This window comes from Drosophila erecta, unplaced genomic scaffold (genome assembly GCF_003286155.1).
Source record: "Drosophila erecta strain 14021-0224.00,06,07 unplaced genomic scaffold, DereRS2 tig00000126-arrow-pilon, whole genome shotgun sequence".
Classification (NCBI taxonomy): Eukaryota; Metazoa; Arthropoda; class Insecta; order Diptera; family Drosophilidae; genus Drosophila; species Drosophila erecta.
Genome location: NW_020825209.1, coordinates 11685152 through 11709378, shown reverse-complemented (window position 1 = coordinate 11709378; position 24227 = coordinate 11685152). Strand labels below are relative to the sequence as shown.

Sequence of the window (24227 nt, the reverse complement as noted above, 5' to 3'; positions counted from 1 at the left end):
GTTATCGGTGGCTTATCAGCAGCCCGGACTTGGGTTCGGATTAGAGCTTGGAGCTTGGAGCTTGGACTCGAGGGAGAGGAAGTCAGTAAGCGAACGTCGCTGTAAGTGGAAGTGAGTAAGTGGCTGCTGCAATGGAGCTGCCATTTTCGATCGCCTGGCTGGGAGCGATCCTTGGCATAGTGCTGCTGCGGCTGGTGGCGTCCCAGGATTGCCAGCGGCAATTGGAGAACGACATGGACGCCAAGGAGGCGCCGTGCATGGACTTTCATCAGCATGCCTGCGGTAATTGGCATGCGAGCACTTTGCAGCGAAATCTTGGTGCCCATGACATGCGATCCCAGTGGGTGGCGCGTCTGAAACTGCAGCTCATCCAGTCCCTGGAGCAAGCCGATTTCAACAGCTCCTCCAACTCCGCAGCGCCCCAGTTGGCCACTTTCTACAGGAGCTGCTTGCAGAGTGGCCAATCGATAAGGACCTACACCGATGCACTGTCTCGCAGTGGTGCCAACTTCCCATTGCTGGCCAACAACACCGATAGCTTCGATTGGGTGCTGGCCAACGCCGCCCTGCGGGAGTACGGAGCTCAGGGTCTGTGGAGGCTCTTGGTGCAGGACAACTGGCAGTCGGCGGATCAGAGGATCTTCTATATACTGTCGCCCAAGTTCTATCTGCTGGGCCGCGATGATGACTTGATGGAGTTCCTGTACGAGCGTTATCTGAAGATTCTGCTCTTGGAATTGGGCATGCGAGTGCGTAAAGCGGCTCTGCTGGCCGCGAAACTGGTTGCATTCGAGAAGAGTCTGCAGAAGCTGGTGCCCAACGATGTGGCACAGACGTTGGTGTTGCGGAAGCCGCATAGTCTGCGGGATTTAGAGTTGCAGCTGCCGGGACTGCAGTTGAAGCGATACTTTGATGCGCTCCTGGAGGGCATCGTCTGGGATCCAGCGAGCCTATTGCTGGTGGTGGATTTGGATTATCTGCAGGGCCTGCAGAGATTACTGGCGGATCGGACATTGGATGCCATGACCATGTCCACCTGGCTGCTCCTGCAGCTACCCGCTCACTTCGAATTGCGACTACACGACGACGAAAAGCTGAGCAGCCAGCAGGAACACAGCCTGGAACAGCTGAGGAAACTAATGCCTGGACCACTGGGACGCCTCCAAATGCAATTGGTGTTGGGCGAGTCATATCAGGAGGCGTATGACACCGCCATACAACAGATAGCCCTGCTCTTCCAAGATCTGAAGCAGCAATTCGAGTTGGTGCTGAATGAGACGGAGGTCTTCCACGATGATTTGGCCACACGGAACTTGGCTCGTGACAAACTGAGGGCCATGCGATTGCTAACGCCTCGGCTACAGGATCCCAACAATGGCGCTCCTGGCACGCCCCTGATGGGCGGCAATTGTGACGAGAACCTATTGCAGCTGTCACTTAACCAAGCGAAATTGGAATTCCGGCAGGTTTTCGGCGAGCCCGCTAGCTCGGCGCCAGCGGATCCGCTGTCAGTGAATGCCTACTACCGCCTCAAGTTGAACCGGATTGAGTTGCCGCTCGGCCTGCTGGCCACGCCCCTCATCCAGCAGCAGTGCTCCCAGGAGGCGGACACGATGGCCAAGCTGTCCGCCGGCTTGGGCTACATCCTGGCCCACGAAATGGTGCACGCCTTCGACTTCGATGGCCTTAATTACGATGCCTCCGGCCAGTTGGCCAATGGTCAGTGGCCGGCCAGGGCGATTATCCGTTTTAGCCTGAGAGCCGGCTGCTACTTGGGCGACCGGTACAGTAATGCCACGCTAACCGTCAACGAGAACATCGCGGATTCCGAGGGACTTCGCTTGGCCCTCGACACATATCGCAGCCGGAGTGCAGCTCCAAACTTGCGCACCTTCTTCCTGGCCTTTGCCCAGAACTGGTGTGGCACGGTGGCAAGTGCGGCGGGCTCCAGCCTGCATGCCGCACACGCCGAGCGGGTTAACAATGTACTGGGAAACATTCCGGAGTTCGGGGACACCTTTCAGTGCACGGCCACCAGCCAGATGAATCCCGTGGACAAGTGCCGCATTTGGTGACCGTCTAAAGGCGTGTATCTCAAAACTGGTGTTTGAAAACTAATGGAATCAGCTTAAATTAGACTGCAGCCTGCAAGTAGTGAAATACAATTGACTGGCTGTCGCAATCAATGGCTTTTAGTTAAATATAATGCAATTTTGTGCGAGGAGCAAAAACGAGTTTTTAAAATACAAGTAAATATGTCTGCCATTTACAAACATTTTTTCGTATCAAAAGAATACGGATAATGCTGCTCAATGTGAACTTAATTATTTCCGTTGGCTTCAGGCCTTTTGTATTTTTGTTTTATGTTTTTTGTACAATCGCCAGCATCGACTTTTTAGCAGCCATTTTACATTTGCAAACAAGTGTAGTAAAATTGGAGTTTGGCCACAATCAACAATCAATAAAATGCAACCACGCGAAGCAGAGTTTTTTTTTGTGCACAATGCCAACCTTCAACACCTGGAAACTCATACATACACATTGGCATATCAATAAAGAATAAGCCCCACAATATGCAACAAAATGGGAAAACAAATAAATCAAAGTACAAAGCATTTGGCAGGTGGTCAAATATTTGCCATTATTGCTTTGCAATAAAATCGGTTTATGAATGTAAATACAATTAACCTCTGCTGTTTAATTAGATTTTTGCAATTAGGCAGTTATACATGCAGTTACCTTAAATTTGAAATCATATATACCAAATCGCAAGTTTAATGACTTATTCGTAATCTGGTTCTCACTATTTAGCTTTAAACAGCAGCTTCAGGCAAATGCGATACTCAAATTTCTTTCACCAGATTAAATTATGCATGTGTGCGCTTAACTAACTAATATTATATTTCCCTTGTTAAATGGCAATTTCGCAACATAAGATACTTGCTACTCGGATTGCAGAGTTCGAATTCGAGATAATTCTCATCAGTCTGGCTTGTTATTACTGAGTCAAATGAAATAATAATATTTGCTTATTTTGTCGGATATTCCGGGGAACAATACCTAAATTAATGCACATGCCAACCAATGCTCTGGCAATAATCATGCTTACTAATCGCAACGACAACTGTCTGCGTATTCCCCAACCGCTTTTCGCCCACTTTTCCACCCAATTTCCACCCACGCATTTTCCGCCCGCTTTAACCACCCACTCGTCTGACGACGGCTGGCATATTGTGTGCATTTGCCAACAAGTTTTGCCATCAAAAACTCCCAAAAGTATCCAATAGTTTATGCACACAAACTTGCCAAGGAAAATGGGGGAAAATGGGGGAAAGTGGGTGGATAATGTGTGTGGGAGTGGGGAGGTTATGTTGTCAAGGGCGCGGCTTTGCCTTGATTGCGTTTCTTGTTCATGATGATTCTTGTCATTGGTATGATGATGAAGTTGATGCCCCAGCCAACCGTTTTTCATTTCGCAATACCCACTGCTATCCACATTCCTCGCGGCTTTCCACACTTTCCATGCAAGTCAAAGTCGAGGAACAGCATTTCGCCGGCTAATCCACTTAATTAGTGTTTGTGGAATATTTTCCAATATAAAATGCATGCTATGGACGCGGCAAAAAAAAACGAAAAGAATTACGCAGTATAAATGAAATTGCAGGAAAATCCGTGGGTTGGGGAGGAAAATGGGGGCGGAGAAGCGATGGGAGGTGAGTTTAGAATGCGAAAAGCCAGTTGCGGGGGTCAGTTAAGCGCGGAAAATGCTGCGCTAAGCCATCAAATAGCTTTATTATATAAACGTATAATCTGCGGAAAGCAAACTGTGCGCTACCCGCGCCATTTTCATTAGTTAATCGAAACTGGTTAAGTTGTATTTGAAAAGGGGTGATTGGAAAACACGTTAACAGTGTTTCCACTTGGCACTAATACGGTTAGAGGAAAGTCTTTCATTTTAGAAACTGTTTCTTTTGTTAACATACATTTTGTTTACATTTCATATTCAATTTAAAGTCTTGCACACCATAAATTTCAACTGACAATTTAAGCAAACGAAACCATCAGAGATTTATTTTAATTACTTGATAAATCGATGGCAATTGTGCGTCCGATGGATTTCAATTGCCCTCGATTGGCGCTTTCTCTCGAATTAAGTGAAGTTATAAGCGAGCTGAACACTGGGATTATGTCGTGTACGGGCCAATTACAGCTTAATCTTCATTCCATTCCAGTCCAGCTGCATATTGTAAGCAGAAAACCGTGGAAAACCGTGGAAAACCGTGGGCAGCCCAGGAAAAACCAGCGCACACCAATGAAAAACAACAATAGCAGCACGGACATTCGGTAGAAAACTACCGATATTCTTCTGTTGCAACTTTTTTACTTTTCGCGATACTTATTTTTATACCCAATACCCATGCACTTCAATGGGGTATATCGGTTTTTCAGAGTTCAAAAGATGTATAATTCAATAACTATAATTACAAAAAGTAATTAAAATTGCGCTCTGCACTTAGGCTAACAAAATTGCATCTACTTTGTTTTACTTCATAGTGCAATAAGAAGGGGTATCATTCGTTCAGCATCTTTGCTTGCTGCCCAGAACTGCTCAGTTTTTCGCTCTTTAAATATTAAATCAATGGATTTCGCAGTCGTGCCTTGGCATGGATTTCAGGTTGGGTCAGGACAATGGGTGGGCGATGGAGGTCAAGTGGGGTGGCGTTGGCTGATGGGCAATTGGAGATGGGCGGTGGCCAATGGGGTGTTGGATGCAGCTGGTAGCTGCTAGCTGGTAGCTGCTAGCTGGAAGCTGTTAATTACCACGGCAATGGGGCGAACGTTTAATGCAATGTCATTCGGTACGTGCCGCGCATAAAGTGGATACTCGGCAATTAATTGACCCACAGCCACCGACCGAATCCCCGGCAAATAGGACCTTAAATCGAGCTGAAACTCACTTGAAGGTGTCGCGGCTAAAGTTCTTGAATATATTGCATTCGGGGTGCTCCAGCAGGCGGAACGCTATCGAACAGTGGTGGTTCTCCAGCGGTGAGATGTCATTGTATCTGCAAGTGATGTACATATATATTTGATATATATTTGCTGACTCGCAACGGATTTACCCACCTGAGAGCCAGCTCGGTGCGGGCATTGATCTGGTAGATGTTGTTGTAGCCGGGATGGTCGAGGTCGTGGCAAATGCAGGACACCAACAGGATCAGACACTCTAGGTCGCCCAGGCGACTCAGCAGATTCGCCTGGCGCGTTATGGCATACATCTGAAAGGCATAATGGAGAGATTTTAATTTAAGGGCAATAGTAAACATATATAGCACTAATAGTGGCATAAGCTTCAAGGCTAGACTTTGGTTGGATTTTAAAGCCCTCAATGATGTAAAGATATTAGTTAAGTTAGTTAAGTAATCGCATACATATATAGCAACAACTAATAGTGGCATAAGTTTCAAGGCTAGCCTTTGGTTGGATTTTAAAGCCCTCAATGATGTAAAGATATTGTTTTGCATATTCCTTGCCAATTACTAAAGCATCTTTTATTTTTGCACACACTTTTACATGCAATTTAATTGTTTTACAACCCCAACTTTTTGTGGCCACTAAAGTTTCTATACTTAATAGCTTCATTATTGCCCTGCCTGGCTAATTATACAGCTTTCCGCCTTCCCCTTCGGACTGGTGAGCAAGAACCAGTGTTCTATCCCTTTGGAAGGATGCACCGCATCATCTGCCCTCGAGCATCATCGATCTAACCATTTATCTTGATGCGGCCAATTAGTGTTGGCAATTTAACATTTAAACTTGTTCGTGCGAGGTTGGACGGGTTGTACGGCGGCTTAAAGCATTTTTCCACCTGTTTAATCCGATCCACTGTCTATAACCTTTATCGCTTGCTCCTGTCGCTTCTCGAACTCTTTCCCCTGTCTTGTGCCAACTTAATTTGTCTGCTGCGAAACCCTTGCAATTACCAGTGGAAGGACCTACCCCAATCATACCCTGTTTGCTTGTAATGCGCAAGGTCGTCTTGCATCTATCTATCTATCTATCTATCTTGGTATTTTAAAATACCAACCATAATACGACCGATTTTTGGACTTCGGTGTACATACAGGTAATATGTAATGCTTTCGTTTTGATTTATAGGGTAACTACTAGTGCTACCCCTGCACTCTAGAGCTCTTCGTCCCCGCTGGCGCAAATGAAGATGACTGGGCGACGGAGAAGGAGACCCTCAAGGAATTTCAACAGCGTTCAATTGAAGCTCTCCGAAATGCGAAAGCAGCGCAAACTTTACTCAGCTCTTTGCACTAAAGTTGCAAGGGGTTGCGAGGGGTTGCAAGGGGGGTTGGGGTTGGGTGGCCTAAGAGGTGAGACTTTGGGGTCTCTGGTCGTAAAAGTTGTTGCACAACTTTCGCCGCCATTGCGTTTACTTTGGCATTAAGTGCTAGTGAAAGAGGCCGGGGATCGAAATTGAGAAAGAGCGAGGGCTATGCGATATATATAGATGTATATAGGTATATATAAATACATATAGTCTATATGTATGGAGGGATATGGTGTGAGAACCAAATCTCTCTGGGCGGCAAGACGCTATAAATTTATGCAAATGCAAATGCTGTTTGCGCTTCGAATTTCGCAAGTTTATCTAAATTCATTGTCAACAAACAGACGCAGACAACTAACAACCCACTCAAACCACCCACTCCCAAGGGTGGTGCATTTTCTGCTTGTTGGCAAACTTTTCAGCGGACAAAAATACACCAAGGAAATCAACTGCTGCGTCAGATGAAAAGTGCAGCCAATGGAAATTAGTCAAAGTGTTCGGTCACGCCCCCTCTTTTTGCGGTGCAGCAGCGGCAAATTCTCGGCGGGCAAATAGGGGAAGCGCAAATAAAAATAAAGATAAAAATAAGAAAAAAATGAAAGAAAAACAACAAACAGAAGAAAGAAAAAAAAGAGTTGGTTTTCGGCGGCTTCGGTTCAATAATTTAAATTTACGCTCATGCCGCTGCCATAATGCTCAGTTTTTGCTCGACTGTTTGTAGTTGGGCGAAAGCCGCTTAACGGCTTGACTGTCATGTCCTGCAAACGGCTTTTAGGTCCTTGCACGCACACACACACACACACACACACTTGCCAAGTCACACACACCCACAGCTGCGGCCAGTGCCAATATGCTAGCAGTTCAAAAACCAACAATCAGCCGGAAAGCAAGCGAATGTATGACATTCGATTTTAGTGAAAACTATAAAATGAAAATCTCGATTCCGGTATTTAATATCAATAACAAGAAGATTAAATTTGACACCTTTTAGAAGTTTTTTTCTGCAAAAGTTAGTTCATTAACTTTAGTTTGGGTTGAAGTTGCATCAACACAAATGCCACAAAATATATTGCTATATTCGCTAACGTAGGTCTGAGCAGTGCTATTTTTGCAACCGCAGCTGTGCTGATGGCCAAAACGCGCCTATGCAAATGGGCGTCCCCATTGAATTGTAAAATACGCAACAGCGCATATGGAACGCTGTAAAACTATAAAAAGGGATGGGGTTTTGGCACCAGAAGGGGCAAAATGCCGACCGGAGTTCGAGTTCGATGCTCATATGCCATATTTAAAACGGAATTTTTGCCAAAGCTGAAAATGGCCAATGCCATGTGCCTTCCCACACACATTTACAATTATTAGTCGCAGCTCTTCGATGTTAAGCCGCATACCAAAAAACTCTATTTTTTAAAACCAATAAAGTTGTATGATTTTAATAGGATTTGATGACCACTGCGGGCTTTATTACAAAATAAATAAAGCCGATTTCGTCACAAAAGGGGTTTATAAGCATGTTAAATATGTGAACATAAAAAACGAACGTATATAAAAATCGAAAATGAAAGAAAAACAAAAATGGGAGTACTCATGGCAGGATAATTCGGGCAGAAGCCGTGTGCAGTTAAAGTTGAAGTTGAAGTTCGTTTTTCGTGGCCTAAAGTGGCTGCGGCTATTTCCTGGCAAGTGTCCTTCGGCCAGTGCAATACCGTTGCGCGGCAGGACAATCATAAAAATAGTGCACACAGGTGGGGCGCAGGCAAACGGCAATGAGTTGGCCACCGATGACGAGGACGATGACAATGGGCGCTGCCCCCATGTTTGTGTTTGCGTGGCCATGGTTTTTCTCCTATTTTTGTGCTTTTGTTTTTGTTTTTGTTTGGCACATAATGCGGTTTATGGCAAACATATTTAACAGCAACAACGGCAGAGAAATAATAATGCGATTGTCATAGTTGCGCTTGTGGCAGCAATTTTGCAATGGGGCAACCGTGCGTATACTTGATGCCTCGACTATCTGACTTTCTGTCGTCCTTTTGTCCTCTTTCACCCCCGCCGCAGTTGCTCCCATATTGTTGACTGCAACTTGCAGTCTGCCGTTGTTGCCACGCCCACCCCCGCCCCAGCCCTTTTTACCCGCCCTTTACCTGTTAGCCTTTGTTGCCTGCAAAAATAATTTATTAAAGTTTTCGCTTCGCTCTTCTTGTTTTTTTTTGTTTGTTCGTTTGTCTGTTTGTGTGTGTGTGCTATACAGGTATGTGTCTTTGTCTTAGTTCCCTCAAAAGTTACTGCTACAGTGAAGATCGACTAAGTGCAGCGTTTGAAAGAAGCTTGAAGTGACAACTCATTGTAATTCATGTTAGCTGCTATTTACATTACACAAGAAGTGAAATGAGACCTCAAAGAAGGAATATAGTTGCATTTTCAGATGATATTCTGGGATATTCTCCACTTGCAGCTTAAAAACGTAATTAAAATTGGAGAAGGAGGGCATTGAAACTACTGTGCTGGAGATTACGGTCCAGTTTTGCACCTTGTGGGTTATGCTCAAGTGAAATGCATAATGGGTGTATGTTTCAGGGAAAGTAAAATGAAAGGAGCTCGCTGCAGAAGATGCAACAGCACCCGGCAACTTTCATTTGCCAAAAATGTAGGTTACTAAAAAATATGTTCCGCTGGCACTTGAGCAGCCAAGTGGGTCGCCGTTCTAAGTGCTCAGTTGGGGGGTTTCTTTTTTTGTGCTTTTTGCGGGGGTGGAAATGGGCGGTTTTTGGGGGTATATATATATACTTTTTTTTGGACAATGCTGGGTGAGTGACCAGTCACTCGCTCTTTCCTTTTCCGCTCGCCTTCTCGCACTTTGCCACATGGGTTTTCCATTTAAAAGAGAAACAAATTCTTCGTATCTTGCATATCTTGGCAGCTAAAAATAGGTCCTGCTCCAAGCCACATTTCGCACTCATAGGCATTCGCACACATACATTGTGTGTGTGTGTGTGTGTGTGAGAGCGTTTTGGGTGGATTGCCCTTTGGCGCTTAGGTTTATTTTAGCATTGCATACAACTGGGCGCCGCTCATTGTCAGCACCCACACAACGACAAAGCAACACGCACACAGACACACAGACACACAGACCGTCGGAGATTCAGATATAGAAATACTTATGTGCGCCTTATAAAAATTCCCACATTATATCGATTGCAGGCAGACATCTATACACACTTTACATGCATTCATTCTTATTCGGCGTGGAAAGTATCTGCATCTATTACTTCTGTACCAGCTACGCTCAAGTATTTTATTAATAATTTGCGACACGAATCGGCTGGCGGTGGTGGGGCTGGGATATATTGGGCATTAGATCACAACTTGTGCTGCCCAAGGAAAGGCCATTAGGCGAGAACTACAGCGCATATCCGATGTCACTTCGAAGAAGAAAATTCTATATATACAAATCTACAGGCTCTGCAGATTGATGAATACACAAAATATATGGTTACTAATAGGCAGGGGAAACTAAACTTAGAGAAACTGCTCAATCATGCAATATCAATTGTAAGCATATTATAGAGTATATGTTTAGCTCACCATTTGGGCAACGCAGAAGCAGTGCCGAAAGTTGTGGAAGGGCACCTCGTTGTAGTGCTTGTATACCTCATAGAGCCACTCGCGCAACGTGTCCACCGGAATGCTGAACTTCTCGATGAACCCCAGCTCGACGAACATGGTCTGCATGAGGTGGATGACGTCGGCATCGCCCCACTCGTAGGAGTCGAAGGCCGGCAGGCGGAGGGCGGCCCTCACCTCCTCCGAGAAGGTCGTATCACAAATTTCCAGGAAGCGGCGCTTCACCTCCTGATGCTTTGGTAGACTGCTTTTACGATGCGGCGGGCCCAGCGGTCGCTTGGAGAGACCTACGATTGGAGGATTACTGGTATGAGCAGGAAGTTTCATTTTCTGAACGATCTTAAACGTAAATGGCTTAGATGGTATGGATTTGATAGAAAATGCCAGCTGAAAATGTTGGCAAGTTTTCAGGCTTTGGAAATCAATTCAAAAGGTGACGCTGTTCGACAATAATCCTTCGAAGGATTATTTAAACATCTTCAATCTATGCAGCATAAAAGTGGTGTCTTTTTATTGTTCTTGGCCAGCCCCACTAGCTCTTTTTTTTGCCCGCCGACCGACCTGAAGTCAAATGGAAACCTGGTCCAATAAATAAATCAGGCAGTCGAAACAGGAAATACAGTCTAACGATTCGAGCCATGGCAATTTGGATTATTGCAAATAAAGCGGCCGAGAGCCACCAGCCACCAGGCAGCATCCAAATCCAAATCCAAATCAAAATCCACTTGCCGGACTCGAATATGAACGGAAATACATTGGCCTGGTCTAAACCGGTGTGGCACAGCTTCCTTTTCTCCCTCTTTTCCTCAATCTGAGGTTGGGCACTCTCTCATTTTTTTTTTTATATTTTTCATCCTGGTTTTTTGTTTTCATTTCAACGCCATAGGCGGGAAATTAAATTTTCAATCGGTGGCACGCTTCAATGGCTGAAAATGAAGCATCGACCGACCTGTGGACCTCTGCCAGATAGTTCGCCTTCACCGGCGGAAGCTGCCACGCCCCCTCCCCCTCCCCCTCCCCCTCGGCCTCGGGCCAGGTGCGAACCAGGAAAAGTTGAAATGCTTCGCCTCAATTTAGCTTGCAAATGAATCAAAACATTTTATGATTGCGGGCCACCCTTGCGAGGGAAATGAACTAGCCATCATGTTTTCGGCTCCTAATGAAGTTGGCCAGCAGTCCTTTTTCATGCTTTTTTATGCATTTTTTTTCGTGGGAAAATGGAGGCCAAACTCGGATAGTGGTCGTATCGAAATTGTAGCAAGTATACATATTAATGAGTCGGAAAAACGTGTGCCCATTTGGAGCACACAATTTACAATTACCTTAATATTATTTAAAATCTCATGCTTGTGCACGTGAAATCCTCTTTAAACTTTTAAGCTTCGCCAACGCACAATTTGAATTTATTGGGAATTTGGCATGTCGTTTCAGAGTGATTTCCGAATTGCTTCCTTCCCATCGGACGACAAAGGAAAGTCCCCATCAAAGGACATTCCTGGCCGGCCCCTTTCATTTGTCCTATTTCCAATTCCTAGGCCAGTCCAAGTCCGTGAGCCATGGCTTATACACATAGATCGCTTTTTGGGACAAGCGACCTCAACTTCCTGCCTACTTTCGGGCGACTTTTCCAGTTAAGGGGCAGATGGGGGGGCATGGGGGGGGGGCATGGGGAGGCATGAGGGCCAGAATTTGCAAAGATCTCGTTGTAATGAGAGATGACTTTTCCGACAGTTTTCCTCCCCCTTTCTCCCGTTCCCGAGCCGGAGGTTTACCTCTATTCGTTTTCACCCACATCACAAGCGGTGCCACTTTTCGAAATTTGATTAAAACGGTTCCCTTTGAAGTGCAGCCCCCACTCACACACAGATACTACCTCTCGCACACACACACACACACACAATCGCATAGACACGGCGGGGCACAAAAGTAGTGGATGTGCCACGCCCCCACTGACGGCCGCCCACATGTGCTGCAAGCCAAACACTTTGCGGGCAACGGTTATAATTAATTTACTGCCACTTACAATTTTTAATTAAGCCGCCGTCGCGTTTCTGATATGCTGTGTGTATAGAGCAAGGACACTGCCAGAAAAAAGGGCAGCAAAAATAGTACTAAATAGTACCACAATAAATATTACAAATATAAGGCATAATCCTTTAACTTGTCGAATTACTTTTATTTTTGGTTTTGCATTGAAACTATTTATAAATTAATCATAACTGGCAGTCACATTATTTCGCAGTGCCCTTTTTGTTTGTCCGCCTTTCTATTTGCACACGCTTATTGCCCGCCCCCAGAAAAGGAGAAAGTGGAAGAAAGTGGCGCGCTGAAGGGTTGGTGGGGGGGGGAGCATCTGCGAAGGAGTAATGAAAGGTTGCTTCGTTATTAACTGACAGATTGATTTACAATGAGGCTGGGGTCAGGGAGATAGATGGATAGTGAAACTCCGTCTGCGGATGATAATTACACACGATGAGCGGTGATTCGCGTGGAAAATTCAGCTGGGGAAAGTTGCTGCTGAAGAGGATGAGCAATGAGCAATGAGCAGTGAGCAGTACAAAATAAACCAAAAACATGACGGATTGTGAGTGAGAGTAGTGGGAGACTTGACTGCTAATTTAATCGGCTAATTGGGCTGCTGCTCGGCAGCAAATAGCGAGCTTTCAGCTAATAAGTAAAAAGACAATGGGGTAATAAAAATAGCGATAACAAAATGCATATGTGATAAGACTAAGTTCGACACAACACGTTCGCAATATATGAGACAATTATTTGTATGATCAGAAAAGATGTTGCGATAACAAATATCGATATTGATAATTGATAGCTGATCGATAAATTGAAAAATTACATATATGGCTAGCATTTTATATGTAAGCGTGTCTTTATGAAAACCTCCTGCTGGCTAGAAGCATTTCCCACTTGCAGGAACGGAATAAAGCACTCGCTTTCTGTTTGAGCAGGATGTGAAATTAAATTAAAATTTTTCGATATCCGTCACACTCTGCGCCCCCATTCGGCATTCTCCAGGGCAGGTGACAGGTTGATCGATGAGTTCTGCCAGGGACTTATGGCCAAATCCTTCGTGCCGGAAAAGGAGTGTCTTTCAATGCAACTTTGATGCATCGGAATATGCAAGCATGAATTTGGAGATGTCACTGTCCTCACATACTTGTATTTCCTATCGCATTTTCCGGCAGTGCGACAGAGTGTCGCAGATGCAAATATATATAAACTGTCAATTATACATCCCACGCTTGCAATAGTAAAATCAATGATGGATGGCAATGTGGCAATCAGACAAGGAGTAGAGTACGGGTAATGCATATTGCTAGTTCTGGCCAATTTGCAATTGATTAGCAATCAAAGTAATTGTGGCAAGTGCAAAGCAAATTGCAGTCTGGTGTTTTTGCCTTTTTTGCTACTCTCGTTTTCGTGAAGCCAACAGTTTCGTTTGCCAATTTGCTGGCAGGACACACGCCGCCTGCACAGAGGATTGGACAGAGGACTACTTGATAAATGAACTCGATATTTTGTGCCGGGCCGGGTCGGGCAATAAAATTTGCTGCCAAATATTGCAATTGTTGCAGTGGGTGGCGCTGTTCGTCCTTTGGTCCTTCTTGTACTCACATTGCGCATACGCCATGTGGCAGCTGCACTCAATTTCGTTGGGGACCACCTCATGATGGCCATTTATCAGACTGACGCTCCATTGCCACCCACTTCTGCCCACAAAAAACCGCCACTGGCAGCTTGGTTTGGTCAAGTGACGCACATTCTTCGGGCCTGGGCCCATAATTCAATTGTTTTTACTTGGCTGCAGCCTTCGAACGGCAAGTTTCCCATCGGCGGCGGTGTTCAGTATTCAGCCAGCCAATTGGCAATTGATTTCCATGGCGAACATTAGGCGAAACGACAGTTTGAATTATACTTTGATGCATAATCGATGCCATCTGACAGTCGAGCGATGCTGCGTGGAGTGCAAAATGTGTGGCCCAAAAATACAAAACTGTCATCGGAGGAAATGCCGGGAAAGCGGGTGGCAATCGAAGGAAATGTCCACGTGCAAATGCATCGCATGAATTCATAATGAACAAAGGACGTTACGTATTTCCGTCAACCTAATAAATATTCAATTCGATGGGAATGAAATTAGATGGCAGTCGGCAAGCAATGTGCATGCGAATATGATTGCATACGATTGTTGTGTTGGCCAAATTTAAGCTAGTTTTTCGCTTTTCATGGTTGCTTTGAAGTCGCTCAACTCATGCACGAAATCTGCTTCATATTTCATGTGCTTGCTTGGCTAAGGATATACTCGTATGCATATCAAACTCGTAAATCGGCAGTCACTTGGAAACTATGCTTTAAAAGCTAAGGTTATGCCTTTATTATGGTATTAACAAATTTTTAAGATATATCTTAAATATGTCACCATATCTCTACTTCAATTTACACCTATGATTGCTGTAATACCAGCTATATTTGGCCAAATTCCAAATGTCAAGGGGTAAATTCATTTGGCAAACATACCGAGCATATAAATCATGGCTTAGGAAGAAAAGCGAAAGTGACCCCGACTTTCACTTGCACCGTATGCCATTAATTATGAAACTATGTGGGGGATAATTTCACGCCTAGCAGTAGGCAATAAAATATGAGTACTGCCCACCCTTGATAGAATATTAAAAGTAAAAAAAGGGCAGAAAAAAGGCACAAATGGGGCTGTTGATTATGGCCGCATTATGTGTACAAGCTGTCGTATCAAATGTTCTTTTTTTCCATCAGTTTTTTTGCGTTTTTTTTCTTTTTTTCCTGAGGCTCTCCTAGTGTCCTTTGTCCCTGGTCCTTTGGCCCCTTTTTGCGGCACTGCTTAGCCTAATGACCCCCGCTGCGTTGTCTAATTAATTAATGGATTGTAATTAATTATTTAACACAATGCTCCCGGAGTCGGGCGTACGTGTTCTGCAAGCCCCATTTTTATGGGGAGTTCTTCTATCAGGACGCCCATTCAATATGCATGTTAAACGCACAACAAATGACAAATTTTGCCCACAATGCGACACGTCAACCATCCACGGAGCCCAAAATGTGTGGGCGGTGTTTCCAGGAAAGGGGCGGGGCTATGTCAAGAAACAGATTACGAAGATGCAAATAAGGAGTGGGAGATTAATGTGTAGAGTGTCGCCCTTTTTCCCGGTTTCTCCTCTATATATTTATCCGCAGATATATACAGATATATATTGTATATATATGGTACCCGGAATTACTGAGCGCGAAATAATTAACTGAAAAGGATCAACCAGCAGAGCAGGCAGTGAATTACACTTTTTCTACTCTGCTATCTGTAATCGCATTAATGATTGTTCATTCCTCAATTACTCACTTTGTCGTCCATTTCTGGCAACTTATCATTGAAAAATGTTGATAAATGAGTCGAGTCTATGGATTTTGAGCTTTGCACCCTTTAAATAATATACCATTTTTTACTTCACATTGATTTGGTTTAATGAAGACTTGGCATAATATTATTATGCTAGTATGCTTACTATGTTTGAATATCGAATAGAGAGAACGGCCATCTGCTTGGCGCCTATATGCGCATTGATTTTCCACTAATGGTGATCAATATGTTTGCTTTTCCCACCAGCAAACACTTGAACATGTGTGGGAAATAAATCGGAGCACACGCGTGATACATGAGTGGGATATACACTCGCATAACTGTAGCTTAAATGTCATGTTGCAGGGTTATGGCCGAAGACAAGTTTCAATTAGGGGCTCTCTCAAACACAAACACACAAGCACACACAAGCACACACAAGCACACACAAGCACACACAAGCACACACACGCACGCGAACACACACCACATACACACACATGCACAAATGTGAAAATGGGAGACTGTGGAAAATTGGGGAGGGAAAACCATGAAATTGGCAACCGTAGTTGGCTGCTGATTCGTTTCCTTTTTACCCTCGCATCTCCTCCTCCTTCTTCGGCTTCACCAGCTGCTGTTTGTCCATCAATTTGGATCACCTGTCTTACAGATGTGCATGTATGCACATAAGAGAGTGCTGTGTGTGTGTGTGTGTGTGTGTGTGTGCGAGTTGGCCGAAATGCAATGCAATTGAGATGCATCTTCTGTTCTTCTAATCCGGATTTTTGTCAAATTTTTCGTATATATTTCGGACCATTTGCACTAATTATTGAATTATTGAATATTAATTATTGAATTTCGATTTAAAGTGCTTTAAGCATATGGTTTTCTTATGCATTCATTTTGATTGCCTTCACTAAGCTAGGGTATCTACTGATTCGACTACTTTTCGACACTCCCATCGGCTGGCTATTCGAACCACAAACGGTTTTAATGGTCCAACCGCAGCCGAAATGGGTTTGCAGGCTGCAGCGAATTGGCAATGGATTGTCGCATGCAACGTGTCGTATACGTAATACGCCTCGCAATTCCACGCAACACGCAACGAAAATGCACCTGCAAATAGAGCGGACTACTCGTGGCGCAATCATAACTGCTAATGCAAGGCGATAGCAGCCAAGAGTGTGGTGGTGAGTGTTGGGGGTCTATAAATAAATACAATATAAATACAAATACCCATGGCCAATACCCATGCCAAAATGGGTGGGCCAAATGTGGCCTATAAATAGCCAAACGGCTTAGGGTTTTATGTTGACCACACCATTTCGAAACCGAACTCCCCACTTCGCTCCATGATTACCATGACGATGATGATGATAATGATAGCCGTGATGATGGGGGATCATCGGATTGAACGACATTAGCTGGGCCAACAAACAAATAAACAACAAAGTGACCCAGCAGGCAACACCAACATCAGATATTAATTACACGTCAACGGAGGTCAATTAAAAATTTGTGGCCGATTAAATGGGTGACATGGGGCCAGTTCATGACATGGCATAGGTATCTACGTGGGTACGGGTCTGGGTCTGGGTCTGGGAATGGGAATAGGAACGGGTATATATATATATATAATATATATAGGCAGGTCAGAACAGGACGAGATGCCTGGTTAAAAGGTCGTCGGGCCATGGGGAGCATTGTAGGCGATTTATCGGGTAATTGGGGACAGGTCAAGCTCGAATGTGTTCTAAATGGAAAATGGGCGGGTCACTAGATGGGTCGCTTCACATTAAACAAGGCGCTCATAACATGCAATTGGCCCGATAAATGATAACCAGTGCGCATCAAAATTGTATTAACGAGGCAAAAATAAAGACAAATTATATGGACTGGCTAAAAGTACAAATTAAGATGCATACAATTTTAGAATTGGTTCTGTTCGTAAATAGATATACAATTTTAAGTCGAAATAAAATAAATATATTGTATATGATGGTAAAAGAATAGACGGAAGGAGCTAACCTCATTAAATGCAATTCCTAGCTTCTGTTATTTTAATCTTAGTCAACACACATCTTGTGCTCGAAATATTCCATCGCTTGAGATTGAACTGCGCAGTGTCACTCGCATCCTTCGGATTCCTGTCGAGTTCTACCAGGATGTTTTGCATGCCTCGGTCGTTGCTCTTCTTTGTAAATATTCAATTGACTTGTGTAAATTGCTCTGGCCCGGCTAATACATTTTATATGTGTGTGTCATTATTTACTTTTCGGCTCTGGCACACACACACACGCACACACACAAGCCTAAGAGGTCGAAGAATTTGAAATGAAATCGGGACGCTATTGAGGTGCTTTCGAGGGCTTTGCTGCTCTTCGACCCCAAAGAGAGTCCATCAAGTTCATGATGAAGTGCATTATAACTGATTAAATTTGCACGGTGGTTGCCAGGGAACTCACATGTACATATACTGTCTGCTTCACACACAAACACAAACACACGCACACACACACATAAACACTGATTGATATGTGCTTGCTCCCTTTGCCCTTGTGTGTGTTTTATACATTTAGTGAGATTAAACGCTTTGTGCTGATTAAATGAGTTTAGAGGGAGCGTTCAGTCTGTCAGCTTCTGCTTCTGCAGTTTCCCTCTCGTTCTTCAAAAAAAAAAAAAAAATGCACACACACACTTACACCCTGTAACGGTTGACATTTTCCGGTTAGCCTCAGATTTTCCCCCATCCCCCGCCATCTTTGTTGTAAATTAATAGCTTGGCGAAAATGAAGTGGCGCTTGGCTTTCGATTGAAATCACGTTCAGCTCAAAAAGTCATGTCAAACTTTGCCTTCATTCATTGAGTTGTTATGCGTTGGAAAAGTGGAATTAAAAATAAATCAAATATAAAACCATTTCTAACAGTTTTGCATAGATTCAATTAACATATTTCAATTACGCTCTAAAATTCACTTCTTCATTTATTTCAATTAGGGATAATTAAGTGAAAAATATTCACTTTAAGCCTATTACATTCCGTTTTTCATTTAAGTAAATTTACCAATTTACGAAATATTTATACCGCTGTGGAAATGTTCACTTCTAAGAATTTTTTCGAATCGAATTTAATGCAAATAAACGTATGAGAAGTGCCCAATCGGGAAAGGCGACTTTAAGATGGAATGTGAAATGTGGGGACCCAATTTAATTGCTTTAACTGTCAGTAAATGAATTATTGACGCTCTGCTGGGAAGTCGGTTGTGAAGTCAAGTTTTGACAGCTGTCAAAATTTTGTGTTGCGCCATCCTCGGGGGGAAAAGCAATTGTTTTATTAAATACTTTTTCCTTTTTTTTGCCGGTTCTGCGTGTGCGAAATCCCTGACTTGCTGGGAATTCACAAAGCACGATACACCCAGAGGAAAGACAAAAAAATTAGCGCACATTTGTCCCTATTATATCGGTTGGGCCAAAGAAATATACAATATGTAGCCATCTGCCATATACTGGCATGTATATCCTTTTGTGTTAGTTGTGTCAGTCGCCTCGTTTCTCTCGGCCTGATCATCAAAGTCAATTTCCTTGTTGATTTTTGCTTATTTGCGCATCTAAATGGATTTTTATCGCAATGTTTTGCAATGTCCTTCCGGCAGCAATCAATACACATGAGGGCGTGGCCCGGCCCTAATTTCGCCTGATTTTCGTTTGCGCATTATTATTATTACTTTTCCTGTTCGACCTCTACGTAATTTGTATGTGCAAAAGGGCAGATGATTGGTAAATCCTTCGTCAGCAGTTAATAAAAACAAACTGGAGGTGTCGTAAGGGCTGCCGAAAGCATCTCGGCCAGGATGAAGAGTCGAGGATAAAGTGGCTGGGATATTCTTTTCTTGTCACCCGAAGTGCTGGCACTATTGTGCTCATCTCACGTCAAGATGGTTTATACTTATGATCCCTTCTTTGGCCCAATACAGAAATGTTCTCTATGTGAAAGAATTCTCCCTGGCCATTTTTTGAGAAGCGGTGTATTAAATAATTCCAATTGGCTAAAATTGGTTATCAAATTAAGGTTCTTTACTACTTACATCATTTTATAGAATTTCTAAAGGATCTCTAATTTGAAGTCCATCTCTAACTTAGCGATGGCCTGCCTGGCAGCATATGTTATCGATAACTTCGATGTGCTAACAATCATCTGCATATTGTTGCGCGTTTTACCTTCGGCACTTTCTCCCACCTGCGTGTGTGTGTGTGTGTGAGTGCTTCTGTTTGCGTATGCACGGTAATTGGCAACGTATTGACTTGCCCTCTGGCTGTCGGAAAGGGGGCGCCCTCGTAGGGCGTGGCAGAGCAGCAGTAAATTAAAAAAAAAAATACATAAGCCACGCACCGAACTCTTGAATTTCGTTGGGTTTACATTTCTTTTCTTGCCTTTCCCGATTTTCCGAGCCTCTGGTGCGGAAATTGCAAAAAAAAAAAAAAAAATATTGAGAATACAATGCCCAGAGAAACACATGCATACATACACGTGGAAAATGCCAGTGGCTTAAATATCTGCAAAAAAAAATTAAGTTTGACTTCTCATCGTTTTGCGTTTTTGCAATTGATCTCTTTCACCCTTTTCACCATGAAAATAAATAAAAAAAGAATTATAAATCCAGCTGGGTAATTAATGAACGTTTAACTTAAAATAAATAAGATGAAGTTAATTAGCAAAAAATAATGCTTTTACATTGGATATTAAAATGATGTTATTACTAGTTCCTTAAAATTGCTTTCAGCATTATTTACCTATTAATTAAAATCTGAGCACCATCAATATAATATGCCTTCCAAAGACATTTCTTTGAATCGGTTCATTTATGCATCTAAATTAATCCCGTTGAGCCCTTTGGTTGCTCAACATTTCTAAAGTTTCCCCCTTGATTTCCTCGGCTTTCTTGCTCAAAGTCTGAATAATTGGCAAGGACTTTGTTTCGCGAGACATCCAATCCAGCGGCAGCTGTGAACTTCGTGGGGAGCTGAAAATGGGGAGCGGACAGGACAGCGGGGAGTTTTGTATTTACCCAGAGCTTTTAATTAATATACTAAAACGATTTTATTGGCTGTGTTTTTGGCGGAAGAGCAAAGAGGCAAGGAAGCCCGCGAAATTTAAATTCAAAGCCGAGCACCTGAAGTCGAGACCACAAACAATTTTTACCGCTGACATCTTCAAAGTGTCTAACTGGATATTTTTTGGGTGGACTTTTTTATATATATATATTTTTTTTTTTTTGACATTCCATCCAGCTGGCTGAGCAAAAAAATGAAAAGAATATGGGGAAAAAAGGTAAAGCAAACTGGCAATTGGCAGCTGCTGCGAAAAGTTTTGAAGGCTGGGTGGAAATATGTTAATTTCCATGCCGGACAATCCATTTTATGCTCTCCTTTTACCGATTCATAATCCTTTTTGATTGATATCAATGGGAGATATTGTGTCAGCGTGCTTTTCCTTCTTTTCTTGTTTTTTGTATGTTTTGAATCCCAGTGAGGAATCAAGAGGTTGTGTATCCTGCAGATAAATAAATATAAGTGGCTGGGTGTTTTTAATTATTTACATTTACCTAGGCAACGGAAGCGAATTTCAACTTTTATTGCGGCTTTGCCTTATTGCTTGCGTTTGTTTTTGATTCCCTCCACCGCTCCACCTTTCTTCCCTACATTTTTATATTATTTTTCCTGTCTCTGTTCTTTTTACTTGTGTTTTGAATTCCATTTCATTTGGCAGTGTGGGCAGCCACCGGTTGCCAGGACATCGCCGGAATGGTAATTAAAATGTGTGGCTGAAATGCGGAGGAAAAAAAGAAAACAAGCAAAAAAAAGAAAAATTGTCCCCTGCTGAATGCTCGAAAATTCCACGCTGATAAATGGAATGCTTTGAGCCACTTCCAAGTGGACTGATCTCATGACAGACAACTGAAGTGCAGGCAAAGTTTGCATTTATCTACTGGATTCTCTGGAATGGCATTCACTTGAATTTATTGCCGTGCGGCGCAGGGAAAGCTGGTGTTTTCCTAAATTCCCGATTTATTGCTAGATATTAGCTCGGAATGGTTGAGCTCAGGACAACAATGGAGTGCAAGACAAGTACTACTACATAAAATGTGCGATTAATTAAATTGAGTTGTAATTTAATTTTGTAATTACATTTGTAATTTAATTTAGTTGTGTTTAAGATTTGTCGCTAAGTTTAAGCTTAGTTTAGACCTAACTATATATACCTAAATATACAACAAAAATAAACAGCAGTTATTGGTTCCTATACAAAATAGGTATTTTATAAGACTCCGATATATTTTCAAAATGTGTTTTTATTTCTGGTTTCAGCGCTCCTCCTTTAAGGTTGCTGTATTTCTGGATCCTTACTGTTTACTTTAAGCGAAAAACGAGAAAACTTTCTCTGCTGCTTCATCTGACCAACGAAAGTACGTATCTGAATTTGTATCTGCCATCTGAACGTGACTACATGTCAAATGTTTTAGTCCAAATATCCACACTCGCGCACACACACACACACGTGCATATATAGTTGCATTAAATTGGTATAAAATAAACAACACGTATAAATTACAACACCAACAACAATACGTCATGTGTGTTTATGAATAAAACAAACCCCAAGAAAAGAACGAACGAACGAAAAAAACGGGAAAAATAAAGCGAAATGATAATAAATAAAATTTGTTGTATGAGCCATGAGAAATGTGGCAGGTAGGAGAGAGAGAAAGAGATGGAACGAGCCACACTCCACATGACACAGCAATAAAAGAAAGAGACGGGCAGAGGGGCCGGAGCGAAAGAGAGGGGCCGAGGTGCGTGCATAACATAAATACTCACTTTACGCATATTACACGGCAGAAATATTAAAAATAACTCACATTTCGGGCGGCTCTTTGGATATGAATACCCTCGTGAGTAAACTCAGGCGTTAAAATCGAACGATTGCAAAGGATTCTCGAAGGAATCAGCGACAAAGGTTCGTAAAATGTCAAGTATAGTATCCAAATACCCTGTTTCGAATGCACATAACATGTTTAACTCTGTTACATGGTCATGGAATATTATCTGTGCCATTTTTATTAAATACTACATTTTCACATAAAGCAATTGAATGGAACAATGCTAAACAGAGTTCAAAATATATGGTGATATTCTCTGACAGAATGGCAGCTGACATTATTCAGATTAAAATTATATTGGAACTCTGACATAATTATTAATCTACTATTTACCCTGCAAATGCAATTGTTGGCTCAAGAATAATGTCTTTGTGTGTATTTTGCTACATATCTGTTGGTGACTTTCCCCTTCCTTCCACTCCTTTTGTTCGCTGCTCTCACGATGGCGTTGGCGTTATCTTTTTGGCCTTTGGGCCCTTGAATAAACCCTTCCTTGACGAAAAAGTTGAAAAAAGTTTGCTCATTTTTCAAGAATAATTCAAGTTAAATGCCTGTTTATCAACAGTCAAACAATGAACAATTTTTGTGGGGGGACTCGCTTCTTTCCACCCCAAAAAAGTTGATTTTTGTTTGGCAAGTTTAGAGGTTTAAGCATCTTGCGTTAACACCTGCACATATACACACACACACACACAGACTCACACATATAATATAGAAATGTTATATGCGTATGTGTGCTCTAGTTTTTCCGCCTTTTCTCGCCTTCTTGCGGTCCGCGTTTTGGTTTTTGTCGCAGCCGCCGAAATTCCCACGTTTGCCCTCTTAAGTATGCAACACTTTATTGCTCATTAAAATTGCTTAAACATGAGTACACACACGCACACAGCAGAACGATAAGTCTGCGCGTGTGTGGGTGCAAATCAAAATCACGCCCACATAGAAGTAGGTCGAAAAATAAAACAAAAAACTGAAATTCGAACAGATTTGACTCGGTGGATTCACATTTTGACATATTCTATAAAATATTGATTTGCATTTTGATAGGCAATTTCATTATAGGGCGACAATATAAGTTTCATATTTAGTTGGGATTATATTGGAAACAAACCTTCCAGCAATTTTCGAATCAAAAACGCACTGATTGAGTTTGCAATAAACATCCCGATAAGCATTCAATTGTTTCAATTGCCTTTAAATCCCAAACGGATTAGTCTTATTGGATCTAATCAGGGGAAAGCTCAAATCAAATTGTGCCATGATTGATGGTATTTAAAGTCAATTGATTTGGCTGATATATGTACATCCATTGCTCTATTTAGATATTGTCTGTCATCAGTTGCCTGATTTCCCATCTACCTATGCCCAATAATCCCGTCCGTCAGTTCAGTCAATCTGTCAATATTGCCAATATTCGCCATCGCACTTTTCCAGAATGCATTTATCTCTAAGAACGAGAAGGAGGTGGAAAAAATGGAGCAGAAGTCAAACGGAACTCAAGCTCAATTGTGTACATTTTGTATATGGATATTAAACTGATTGAGGTCCAGTAAGATTTTAAAACTTCAAGTCCTTACCAAAATGCTTAAAAAGTTTATCATAGAACTTGTAATAGATTATTTAGTCTTTTATTGGAGCAGACATCAGCAACAGAATTTAGCTGAAAGAAAATAGAAAACTAGAACATGTATTGCATCCAAAAGAGTTTTCCAAAATATTTTGAAAAACTTTCGCAACTTTGCCAGTTGCGTGCACAAAAGTTGTCTCCTTGCGTGCACTTTAATTTGCAATAACTACACCTTTCCTGTTCCGTCAGTGGATTTCTAGAGCGCTCCCCCCCACAACAACTTTGTTCACCGCCTTCGCCACTTGACGACAAGTCAGTTATTATAATTAATGAGACAAGAAAAAGTTTCGGGTACCGCAAAATTTTGCTCTAGTCTGGC

The 24227-nt window shown here is 42.6% G+C and overlaps 2 protein-coding genes across 2 annotated transcripts in view; one reads left to right on the top strand and one right to left on the bottom strand.

Moving 5' to 3' along the window:
* The window catches only part of LOC6551228 (high affinity cGMP-specific 3',5'-cyclic phosphodiesterase 9A), a 99536-nt gene that overhangs the window by 6798 nt on the left and 68511 nt on the right, over positions 1-24227 (bottom strand). Inside the window, exons 5-7 of the mRNA XM_001978304.3 lie at positions 9926-10251; positions 5128-5279; positions 4959-5066 (exon numbers count right to left, since the gene is read on the bottom strand). Of these exons, the coding sequence (XP_001978340.3) occupies positions 4959-5066; positions 5128-5279; positions 9926-10251 (586 nt within the window). The remainder of the gene's footprint in view (positions 1-4958; positions 5067-5127; positions 5280-9925; positions 10252-24227) is intronic.
* Positions 79-2313, top strand: LOC6551229 (neprilysin-4). Its single transcript, XM_001978305.2, has one exon. The coding sequence runs from the start codon at positions 132-134 to the stop codon at positions 2073-2075; it is 1944 nt and encodes a 647-aa protein (XP_001978341.1). The 5' UTR covers positions 79-131; the 3' UTR covers positions 2076-2313.